General features: G+C 36.4%; 1 protein-coding gene across 1 annotated transcript in view; it reads left to right on the top strand.

The window, feature by feature from the left end:
- The window catches only part of B3GLCT (beta 3-glucosyltransferase), a 59,408-nt gene that overhangs the window by 29,848 nt on the left and 16,933 nt on the right, over positions 1 to 12,627 (top strand). The window contains exons 6-8 of the mRNA XM_035324940.1: positions 3,061 to 3,172; positions 7,842 to 7,978; positions 9,323 to 9,386. Coding sequence (XP_035180831.1) covers positions 3,061 to 3,172; positions 7,842 to 7,978; positions 9,323 to 9,386 — 313 coding nt within the window. The remainder of the gene's footprint in view (positions 1 to 3,060; positions 3,173 to 7,841; positions 7,979 to 9,322; positions 9,387 to 12,627) is intronic.

Here is a 12,627-nt window from a genome sequence, read left to right as displayed (position 1 = left end):
AGAGTGAGGTATTTGAGAATCTTTGACTTGTCAGATTACTTGGCTGAATGAAGAAGGTAAATCATTGAAAAATAAAAAAAGAAATAATAGCTGTATTTGGTTTCTATCTTCCATTGCTCACAGTGTTGCTAAGAGGTAGTACTCCTCCATAGAGGAAAGGTGTAGGTTTTGACACCTTTTTAGAAGTTTTTATGGCCAATTTTCATCTTACCGTGGTCAGAGGACACAGGGAATTTCAAATATATTTTCATTTTAGCTTATGCAGATTGCTCTGAGGAAGAGTTGCAGCATTTAAGTGGTAGTATGTTACAAACTGTTAGGAAGCAACAATTCTTGTTTGAGAAAGACCTAAAGCTCTAGGGTACTGAAGGCTGTCTTTCGCCTCAAACTTGTCTTTGAAATTGATGCCAGAGGCACTGCAGCCTCTTGAGGTTTAGTTTAAGCTAATGGCACATCAGAAGAACAATAATATTACTAGAGGTACTCAAAAAGATACTTGTTGTTCTGGTTTTGGGGTTTTGCATCAGACTGATTACAGAACAGGATTTTCATGCTATTCTCTCTTCTGCTTTCCATTGCTTTCTGTACGAGAGGAAACATGAAAATGGTGATTGTGTAGTGGTTATCTTTTAAGATGTTTGTGAAAAAGATGCACAAGGAGAATTGAAGTCAATTGAAAAACTGGCAGATGATGTTCCAGCTATGTTGTCTTTGTTTTTGCTTCTTAGCTCCCCTTTCAGTGACCTAACGGCTTCTCTTCTGAATTATTTATGTCTCAATGACAAGGCTTTACAGATACAGCTCTTACAAGATGGCAAAACTCAGATGAAAAAATACAGATACTTGTCTATGTGATAAAGTAGAAGAAATTTTTTCAGGAATCAAAAAAGAAAAATCACGTTTCGGATTTCCATCTTGAAGAGAATTCTGGAATATCAAGTTCCTCGTGCCTGTTTCTTTTACCATTTTTGGCAGAATAAATGCTTACAGTAATTTAGAAGTGAGTTCATGCTGTGGGGCTTGCACTTCAGGTTTTTTCAATGTAAAGAAGAGGAGGAAAAGAGAAAGATTAAAGGGATCCCATTCTGCAGGAGCTGACAATGCTAGGAATTGAGATGTTAGATGCATTCTTACCTGAAAACTGCTTTCACAAAAATGGCTTCCCTCAATTTCGTAGTTGACAGCATTTTTAAGGAGGCTTCTAAACAGTTACAGAAAAAATCTTAATTTTTAGTTCTTGGGCAGAGGTTAACTTGGAAGAAGATTTACTTTCTACAGATGCAGTCATAAGACATCCGTTGACATACAGCACCCTTATCCTGAAACTGTATCTTCCCTGAGTTTCTCCAATGGTTCCTTGCACTCTGAATTCCAAACTTGTATGGTATGAACTCTCTGCACGTTTATCCATTATTTATCCATCAGCAGGTAGAGGAGCAGGTCATTCTTTTAGTGAAATTTTATGTGCTATATTCACGAGATACTTCTTGTGAAGTATCTTGTTTTTTCTTGTAGTAATTCTTGTTGTGTGTATTATTCTAGTGTTTTCTCCTTGCCCTTCACTCACCTGCTTCCAGGATGTTTCTCTCCTAAAGTTTTAGCTATTCACTAAAACACAAGAGAAAGCCTTCAGCCTACTTAGGGCACTAAATACTGGATGTACTTAAAAACATGAAGTACATCCATTCAGATACTAATACTGGTACCCATTCAGATACTAATTTGGCAGGTTTTAGAAGGAACAGCTAGGAAGTGTTATGTCAAATAGGTTTTTTGTAGCTGATTGTATTTTGTTTGTTGCCTGAATGACAGAGTGCCTAGGTTTCAGTGCTGAGAAGACAAGTACATGCTTTTACAAAGTGAAAGGATGAATGAAGCTTGAATTCTTCTAGCTGTTATAGTTCAGCAAATCAAATGTCAAAAGCAGAAAGCAGTGACTGACCAAATACCATTGCAAGGCACAGAGGAAACACAGCTTTACAGGAATATGTGACTTATCCCAGAATAAAAAAGAATAAATGAGTTTAGTACCAGGCAACCATCTGGTACTTCTAGCACATTATTTGAAGACCTGTAGATGCAGATGTCTCATGCTCTAGCAGAAATGCTTTTCAGACAGTGTTGTCTGTTGTTGTGGTTAGTTTTTTGTTTGTTTTTCTATTTGTTTTGTTTTTTAAAGAAAATATAGTTTCCTAAAATATAAATAATCCTACCACTCTATTTTACTTATTTTTTGCTGACTTAAATTTCTGCTGTTTGTTTTCATTGCTGATTTTGTCAGTAAACAGCGCTGTAGAGGAAGAAGGCTGTGTAGCTACAGAAGCTAATCTCTTATCCCTCTCCTCAGATGATTTCTTTAATTAAACCAGCATAAAAGCTATGAGAAGGACAATTAAAGATTGTAATGCTAGGAAAAAAAAAATCAATGTCATGAATTTTAAGTTTTCTTTTTTTCTTTAAGTTGTGGAAAAAATCATTTGGGAAGAATGGAGAAATTAAAGATGACAATTTTGTGAGGGAGTCAGGAAATCTGCATGGAGATTAGTGTTAGCTTTGAGGAAGGTGGGGAAGGCCCTTCAATCTGCATAGTTTAACCATATTAAAAGAGCTAATGAAGTGTTTAAGTTGGGAACAATGATGTTATCAGTGTCAAACAGCCATCATAAAACATCTCTTTAGGCAGTTCCAGGATTATTGCAACAGTAGGTGCCTGATAATGAGGCTCATTGGAAGAAAGTCGTGGTACAGAGGGGATGGTAACTGCCACCTATAAACTGAATTGATAGATGGACCTGTAGGACGTGGATATTTTTGAGTGGAAATTCTTCATGTTTGTCTGTTCCTTTCTGTTTGGACTAATTATTGCTATGAAAATAGGTAGTAGCAGAGGCAATATATCCATTCACTGTCATGCTCTGATTATGTAATTCTAAGTTAATAGTAAAAGTTTCTGTGTAAATTAATAATTAATTGCCAAGTACTCATATTTGGGGAGTGGGAGGTTGAATCTATCCTGTTTGTAAGCCAGTTTAGTAGTAAAACAATAATTTCTTTTGTTAGCTTCTCTGTTGCCTATGGTAGGAATTCCTCATGGATTTTCTTCTGTGAAGAAGATACGAGAATACAAGTTGTAAAGCTGCTAGAAACTCTTGGAAGATTTGACTCTTCTAAGGTGAAGTAAAAATTTAGATATTTAAATTTCTTTTGAATGTGCTTGAATAGGTTTTTAGATTAAATGGGGGAATCATTTTAAGTACAGAAGTATAAACACATAACTTTAGGATTTCATGTTATAGAAGTGTTTCTATTGTCAAGAATTCAATTTTATATCACTGTTTGTATGGCTTACAGCTTAAGCATTGGAAAGGATATCTTCAAACAGCTTAAAATAGAGGATTAGATTTTTGATGCTGAGGCTGAGAGTGAGCAAGGTATTTAACTACCATGAGAACAGGTCTAGCTGTTGAATAATTGTTAAAATTGAGCAGAAAAGAAGTCCTTCAGTGGATATCCCAAAAATGATGTATCCGCAGTAAAAAGATGGATGTAATCTGCTGTGTCTTCCCCTCTCCTTTTTCTTGTCTGTTCTCTATTCTGATTATCATCAGACAGAATGAATAATGCTAGTCAAACTGTTTCTGATCTAATATGTTAGGGTATTTTATTTGCATTCTCTTTCTGAACTGTCTTGGTGATAAGAGAGAAGTAAAACCTTTAGCCCCTGGAAAAGAAAGAAAACACCAAAAGACCTGCGGAACTAAATTAAAAAGCAGCTGTCGAGGAACAAAGTTGAATTTGGCAGTGCAACTAATAAGAAATCTGCTAATATTTAGAGTTCAGAAAACTCAGCTCAGTGTTCAGGAAAAAAACTCAGCTTGATGTCCTTCTTTGGCCTTCAGTAAAAGAAGCCAAAATCTCCTGTGAGATACATGCTTTGCCTTGTTATTGTTACCTTGACCGAATATTGAACTCTGCTTCAGATCTCACTGTAGCATATTTACTTCTGTTGCAGACACATGGCCTTGTTGCATTTTCACACAATTCTTTTCTAAAATGATAACAATATTTATTTAGACATTGCACATTTTCAAGCCTTTGGAATATCCAATTATTTCTGTTTCAGAAACACTGACTTCTACTTAACGTTTCCTGAACAGAAACATAACATTTCTTCTAGATGCTGCTTACATGCTAGTTTTAAATCTCTCCTTTGCAGGTGTGTAAATCCTATTACGACGACAAATTATGTTCTGACTTGTTTTAAAAAGAAAACAAAATGTTTTGCTTTTATAGAGTGATAGTCATGTTAGTGTAACAGTCCATAACCGATTCCTTATATAAAGTCGTAGTCCATCATTTCCATAATTTAAGATGAGCTAGACCAGAATGAGCTCATTCAAAATTCATTCTATCATGTCAGCAGTCTGCATAATAAAAAGCTGGTATACATTAATCATAATAAAAGGTCTACAAGGGGCATGTGAATAGCTGATGAATCTGCAGCTTTTCAATCTCAATATGTAGAGGTTAGTAACAGAGCTGTGGAGAGTGATATGAATGCAATATGAGTGAAAACAGATGTGTTGAAGCACTATAGGACAGCATAGAGGAATGTTAAGAGAATGACCTGTGTTGTTAACCAGGGATATTACTGACTGCACTAAAACTAATAAACAGTGAGGAATATCTGATTTATATAAAAATGACAAGGCCAGCACTCAGATGATGAGTTGTGTCTGAACATAAGGAAACACTGTTGTTGTTTGTTTGTTTGTTTGTTTGTTTGTTTTTCTTATAATGTGAGGATAACCAAGCCGTGGCACAGGCTGCCCAGAGAGGCTGTGGAGTCTCCCTCCTTGGAGATCTTCAAAAGCCACCTGCACATGGTCCTGAGCAGCCTGCTCGGGGTGTCCCTCAGCCCCTCTGTGATACTATGATTTAATAGCCAATTGATTCAGCCTGTGCTTTCATAATGAGAGACAGCAAGGTTAAACCAAATTGTATGTGCCACTCCTCTTGCCATCATCGTAATAGGATAATAGACTGTAGTTCAAAGACATGCAGAATGAGTAAACCAAGCTGGTGGGCAGCAATGACTTAATAGCTCTTAATGCCTATATACAAAGTGCTTTGTAAGTTCCTTAGTACATAACTTGATTTCATCTTGTATAACCAGCCTGCACAGAACAACTCATCCTACATCTCAGTGCAGTAAATAAGCGATGTTACGAACAAGCCAGCTTGCAGAGTATCAGCTGTAAACTGGAATGCCTTCACAGTGTTGATTTGTGGCTTAATAATGCCAGAAACAATACTCTGTGAAAGCCAGAGAACGGTGTATTTATGGAGTTAATTTTATGTATTTTACAGAGATATTTTTTTAAGTTTTGTAATTAATAGATTGTTTTGATGTAAAAATTAGCATCCAGAATTAAGGTAATTAGGATAGTAATGGTGCTGTCATATGAAAATGTTAATATTTATTACCTGTTTCTGAAACTGAATAGAGTACTTGTGTTTTGAACATTTTGATATCTCAGAGGCCCTAAAAGTGTTAAAAAAAACATTTTGCAGAAATGCTTCTAAAGAATTACTTTGAGTTTTTTTTCAAGGCAGTCATCTCTGTGCTTAAAAATTAGTGTGTTTATCCATTTTCTTTCATCTCCCAGTATTTTGTTTGTTTTAAAATTGTTCCACCGAACACTACTGAATTGTTCCAATAAAGGAAGGAGAAAACAGGGTCTGTTATGATTGAAGATATAAATTGAGGGCTGAGTAAGTAGGTACTTGGTAGCAACTCCTGTGAAGTTGATTTTAAAAAAAGGGTGGAAAAATTCCTCATCCTTATCTTTTTCGTGTAATGGATAGTGTCAGTGTAACTTTGGCTGTTTCCTCAACAGATTCCTGAACAGCACTCAGCCTCAGGAGGCACGTGGGGATTTTGGGAGCACACAACTTTTCAGCCTTTGTTAACCTGAAGAAGTAACTAGTCAAGTACAAGCTTCGTTTGATTTAGTTTTATTGAGAGTAGCTGATCAAAGCAGAGGAGAAAAATCAGAATGCAGGGGGAAAGCACTCAACGCCTCACACGCACGCATTCATATGCAAGGCCGGTTACACCTGCATCAGTCCCTTGTAGGATCAGGATTCCAGGCAGGGGCGGCATCCATTCACTTCAACCTTAGTTGCTTATGTGGGTCCTAGCCGTGGGCTGGCCACACCGAAGGATCCTTACAGAGGTGAGGCCCTCAAAGCAGGCAGCAGCCCGTAGCTTTGACTCAGGTGTGTGTGGGAAAACAAGTATCACCAGCAGCTCCTGGTGTCTGTCCTTTTATTGCCTTCTGGGCAGCCAGGTGCTTGCCAGGCTGAATGTCCTGTGGGGCAGTCATGCTTTCATGCTCCTGCCAGGCTCAGCCAGTCGGTTTTTGCTGGAGGTGTGTCCTGTGCACGCAGAGCTCGCTTCTCCTATTTGCTGACTTGCCATGCTTTGGCCAAATCTGACACATTCTTCCTCATTTACTCTGGGCAGGTATAAAATTTAGCACAATCTATATAGCTACATCTGCTTGGAGGTAGGAAGGTGGCTACTGAGGAGGATACTCTTGGGGGCAGACATTTTTGGAGGTGGATGCTTTCACAGTACTTTTACTTGAATATTTTTCCTTTTTTTTCAATTTTGTGTAAATTATTTACGTTTTATCAAGTGTGTGAACTATTCTAATGCATGGTATTTTTCATTGGTGCTGACAACTGCCCCTTTAAAAGAGGAGAAAAATGAAATACGGTAGGGAGTATGGAGAAGAACTATGATTAGTGGAAAAAAAATGCCCTAATTTGAATCCATTTTAGGGACGAACTTGTAAATTGTAGGAAAAAGAAAAAGGACAGTCTAAGTTTCTGTCATTTTGCTGACAACTCCACCCTTGAGTGATTTAATACAACCATTAGGGTAATTGAGAATTCCGTTTCATTGTTTGTATACGTAACCATGAGAAACATTTTTAAATATATATAATAAAAAAATAACATATGCATGTTGTAGTCCTTATTGTGAAAAAAATGGGGGTGTTCTTGTTTTATATCCATTCTAAACAGAAATATTAGGATAACTGACAGTAATGTTAAAGAAGTAGTATTTAAGTCACTTAAATATCTTCAGATACAGCAGAATCAGTGGTAAATTCTTAAATGCATTCTAAAAATTGTAATAATTATAATAATAATTGTTTGTTTACTTTACAAATGCATACTTGAGACAATGTACACGTAACTATTTTGAAGATGACGGTATTTAAAATGTCTTTGCTTTTTAGGTTCCCTAGTACAGAAGGGTATAGACGGGTGAAAATTCAGAATGGATGTATAAAAAGTTCCTGAAATGCAGTGCAGTGCTTTTGAGTGTTCTGTCTAAACAATGTTCAATCTGTGTGGTCAAAGACAGGAACAGGTTGCCCAGAGAGGCAGTGGAGTCTCCTATGGCTATATTCAAAACATGACTGCGAACAGTCATGGGCAACTTGCTCTGACTGACCCTGTTTGAGCGGGGGGCTTGACCAGGTGACCCCCAGAGGTTCCTTCCAACCTCAACTGTTCTGTGATTCAGTGCTCTTTGAACAGGTGGAATCCAGGACATATGCTGAAGTTTTAAATGGCAATGTGCACCTGAACTTAGAGAACTGCCTTTATTTTCATTTCTTACTGTCTTTTGTCTGAATTATTGTGAACAATATGCTTCCCCTGTTTTTGTTTTCAGGTTTGCTTTATTCAGCATGAATGCAGTCATCATCTTCTCTAAAAGGATGCTGTAGATGAACAAAATTGTTTCCTATATTCCTTTACAGGAGTGGTTTTTAGGTAAAGCATTATATGATGAAGAATCTACAATAATTCACCACTATGCCTTTGCTGAAAATCCAACAGTCTTTAAATTTCCAGATTTTGCTGCTGGATGGGCACTTAGCATTCCACTTGTTAACAAGTAAGAATTGGATTTTTAATCACTTCTTCATTGTTTATTGATAGCAATTAAGTTTTGAATTTCTACATTTTTTTCTAGATGCTAATCAATATTATTTTAACAAGCTATGAATTCATAAGGATTAATATTTTTTATAAAAGATGAACACGTGCCTGCAGTGCACTTGAACATCTACAGATCATGTAAATATCCAAAGTCAAATTCTAATTTTGAGCTGTTTTTGAATACTGATTGCAGCTTAGCTAGGGCAGACAGCCTGGGATATACTCAATCACTGCAGGCTAGCAAGATGTTTATTTGATTTCATGCATTGGTTTTCTAGCCTACATTGTGCTCTTGCTGTTGTTACTTTTATTATCAGCATCCATTCTAATACCTGCTAGTCTACTTTACTTTGAGGATCTAAGGTACAAAGAGATATCCAGCTAGCCATGGTAATGTACAACTAGCTCTGGGTATTCATGCACAGATTTTTACTCCTACTATAAACTTACCCTGAAAATACTCCTTTGACAAAATTCCTTTTCTTCCTTACTGTACACATTCATGCGTAGCTATTAGAAATAAACACTTCAGAATGTTTAAATAGATACATGTACAGAAATAACATGTCTGTATCATTGTTGTGCCTGTGCATGTGATCTATTTTGCTGAATTCTGCCTATATAAAAGTTAACATCATGTCAGCTAATTTTCAATACCATCTCTGTCATTTTAAAAGCGTAGGCACCTCTAGACAGTAGTTTTATTCCTGGATCTTCCATTGACTGCACTGCCCTCTAGAAATCTTTCTCTCATGATAGAGAGAGAGCCTGGATGGTTAATTCAGCTTAGATACTTTGTTTTTAAATTAGATTTTAAAAGTTCATGTATTTCAGAAGTTGAATGCATCTTGCTGTAGGAAGATCTTTCCATAAATTGAAGGTGCTTAAATATTGTAATTTGTAATACACAAAAAAGAGAATATTGTCTGGAGTTTGAGATGCTGATATGTATGGAGCCTAAAAGACACTGCTGCTTTAAATCTGTTGAAAATGTTATGCCAGATTGTTCTAGTCCTCTCCAGATGAGAATTTTCTTCTTGGGCAGGAAGATTATGTCAAAATGTTTGTGCTGAAAACTAATATTAACATTATCGTATTGTGTGCAGACCAAAAAAAAAAAAAAAAAAAGATACAAAAATGAAATACAAGTTGATTTGGGGGGCAATAAATACAAAAGTGGGGATTTTTTTTATAAGATGGTCAAAAACACCAGCCACACTTTACTGCTTACAATAGTGAATGTTTATTTTTCTAATATGCTTCCTGAAGTGAGTAAATTTGTTCATCTTTAATTGTATAGGCTTGCAATCAAGTTGAAAAGCGAACCACTCAAGTCAGACTTTACTATAGATCTAAAACATGAGGTAAGCAGTGTGCTGTACCTGTGAAGTAAGTACGCCAAAAACAAGTCCCAAATACATTTGAATATTGATAAATTTATAATGAAAATGATGTATTTTCTGAGGTTGCTAAAAATTCTGAATGCAATAGCATGTTTAATTTCTTTCCCTTGCTTTAGAATGTTATAACGTAACACTTTAAAATTGCCTTTCAAGCGCAGAAGAATTCAGAAATAAAATTATATTCATATTAATATGCATGGTTGTGTACAGTGAGGTATCTTCTGAGGCTTGCTCGATAGAGAGGGAGAGAGTCTGCTAATTAATGGAACGTACGCTGGCGTGAATAGTATCTCAGACACTGGCAAGCCTCATTTACTTTCTAAATTGGACTCTAACAGCTAGATATGTTGAACTTCAGATGAAATAGCTTGAGGAATAGAAACTTTTGTGTCAGTGTGATCAACTTGCAGTGTGGCAGTTTGGAAATTTCTTTGCCTCTGGCTGCCAACAGTTTTAAAGCGTAGCTACTAGGTCTTCAGAGAATAGGTGAGTTGACTGAAAGGAGCATGAGAAGAAAGGAGTGGGGATCTGAAAGAAGATCAGCATTGCCTTTTTCTGAAGTTCTTGTGTTTTTTCTTCCTTCAAAATGTTTATGCAGCCCAGGGTTTTGTATTGTCACCAAAGGTGAACAGAATGATGGGGCAATGGGAGGATGAATATGGAGTAAGCATGCTGATTTGGGCCTGAAATAGTGAGTGATGTTGAATTTAAAAAACAAAACAAAATAAAATAAAACAAAACAAAACAAAACAAAACAAAAAAACTCTCCTAAAAGTCAGCTATAAATTTGGGTTCTGGCCCAGATGGAAAGGAGAAAAAAAAAAATATCTTAAAACTATGGCTGCTGTTCCAGATCTTTATGCTGTAATGGTTAGAAAGCTCCTCATTTCCAACATAAATCTGTAGTGTATTTATAGAGTATGCATTGGTAGCATATTTAATTGAGTTTGATTTTGTGCCAGTGCTGTTCTTTCACATGGTTTTCCCTCGTTGACTGATGTATTTCTCCAAAGCAATTGGACCCCCTCTCAGCCTCCATTTTGCTACATGAAACATGCCAACAAGCTGTTTCTTTCCACTTGTTAATTTTCCTGAATTCAAGACCTTGCACTACACGCTGTTAATCTTGGTTCTGTAACTTACCTCAAAGTCATTTGGATATTCACAATATTCTAGTCTACCTCGGCACTGACAAAGCCTCTAAACATAGTGTCATCAGAATAAATCGTTAGCAGATTTTTCTTTTGTGTGCCACACGCTGATAAATGAAAAGCAATTGATCATTTGTCTGGAAAAATTATTTCCATCTCCTTATTCTGTTAGAAATTCTTTGCATATGTTTCAATTCAAATTTATTGCCATTGATAACCTGCTTCAGCTCTGTGGTTATTCTTTCTGCACAGTCTCACAGCTCCCTGGAGACAGATCCATTTCTCCTCATTTATTTTATAAATCACTGTCTTCTTAAATCATTTCTATCTTCCTACAGCCTTCTTCTGTGAATCAAGATTGACAACACATGAAAAGATGTAATCTGTGGTCTTTAATGATTGCACGTAATACTTAAGTTTATGAAGGATGATAAATGTTTTAAGAAATGTTTTAGTTTAACAGAGTCCTAATAACGCGCTCCTCTAGTCCTTGGTGTTTTACTGTGCTCTGTATCAGTTTTTTTAACCTTCTTTTTTTCCCAAGTTCTCACTTATATCCATAACATTCATCTCCCTTCCCATCTGGAACACCTATCTTTAAATATGGTCATGCTGTTGTTCATTTTTAGATGTTGTTTAGACTTTTTGTAATTGCATGATATAGCATATGTCCTGCTGCTCTATACTGGAAGTGAACAATATATATATATATATATAGATAGATAGATAGATATAGATATATATACGTTAGATATACTATATATATATATATATCCGTTAGATATACTATATATATATATAGTATATCTAACATTAGATTTAAACTAGGATTAAGGCTGTCTTTCATCTTTTATTGTATATCTATTTCCATTATTTTAAGAACAGTCTGTCATCCTGTTCTGTAACCAAAAGGGCAGTCCATCTTCGCATCTGAAATAGAACAGTCACTATCCTTAGACAGACAGACACTAGTCTAAGGATTTTTATTCAAGATTCATTATTTAGTGGGAAATCACAGCACGTCACAAACCTTCATAAATAATTAATGTTAACTTACAATTCTTAAATGTTATTTCTGCAGCACAGGCATTGCTTTTTTTTTTTTTTAGGTTCATGTGGTGAATATTCATTCTGAATAGCTGAAGTTTGAGCTAATCCAACCTTAAAATGTACTGGAGACTACAAAGTTATGTAGCTGCCCAGCTATGAGACAGGGTCAAGAGCCACTTATGTACTGTAACATGACTACAGCAGCAAGGCAAAGAGAAAACTTTGGAGATGGATGTGTTCCTTGCCTACTCCTTACCAGAAGCATGTATATGTGCCATGTCCTTTCCATATTCCTTCTCTATTCCAACCACAAGTAATGGTATTAGGCTGAACTGCTTCTCATGCTTCTCCGTTTTCTTCTATACAGAGTAGCCCTTCCCTTTAGAACCTTGTTGAACTCACTCAATGCTAAGATCATGTGTGTTTCCAAAACATTGCTAAAACAGCAAAGAAACAGGCCACTTAACAAAGGTGAGGCTTAAAGAAATCAGAATTTGCAAACTACAGAACTCCTCATCACTGTGTGTGGAGAACCTGCAGCTTAATTACAGTGCCTTAACTAGTCACTGCCATCAGGGCACTGCTGGCAACTGTGTTTGCGCTCACAGCCGTCGTTTGTATCCCATCAAGTACAAATTAAAATGCAGTAATTTAAACTCTTTTCAGTGCAATTAAACTAAAGACTTCACTGTGCAAATGAAGTGGTCTGGGTGCAGGTGTATATGACAGCCCACTTAAAACCAGCAACTTCTTAAAAACTCGTCAGTTGTTTTAGTATGTGACTACACACTAGATGTTTGCTGTCTAAAAACTTTGAAATCTCTAAGCTTCAGTTTCAAGAATGTGGTTCTGTTCTCAAAGCTGCCTCCAGTCCTAGCAGTGCCTGTAACAAACGGGTACTTCCCTTTTATTCCCCCTAAGTTCCAGAAGTGGCTGTGCGTAGGTAGTTGGATTTTATTGAGGATGCTGAGATTCTTCAATGAGTCAGCAATGTGCCCTTA

The sequence above is a fragment of the Oxyura jamaicensis genome, chromosome 1 (genome assembly GCF_011077185.1).
Source record: "Oxyura jamaicensis isolate SHBP4307 breed ruddy duck chromosome 1, BPBGC_Ojam_1.0, whole genome shotgun sequence".
NCBI classification, from domain to species: Eukaryota; Metazoa; Chordata; class Aves; order Anseriformes; family Anatidae; genus Oxyura; species Oxyura jamaicensis.
The sequence above is the reverse complement of the archived record's forward strand: the minus strand, read 5'-3'. Positions and strand labels throughout refer to the sequence as shown.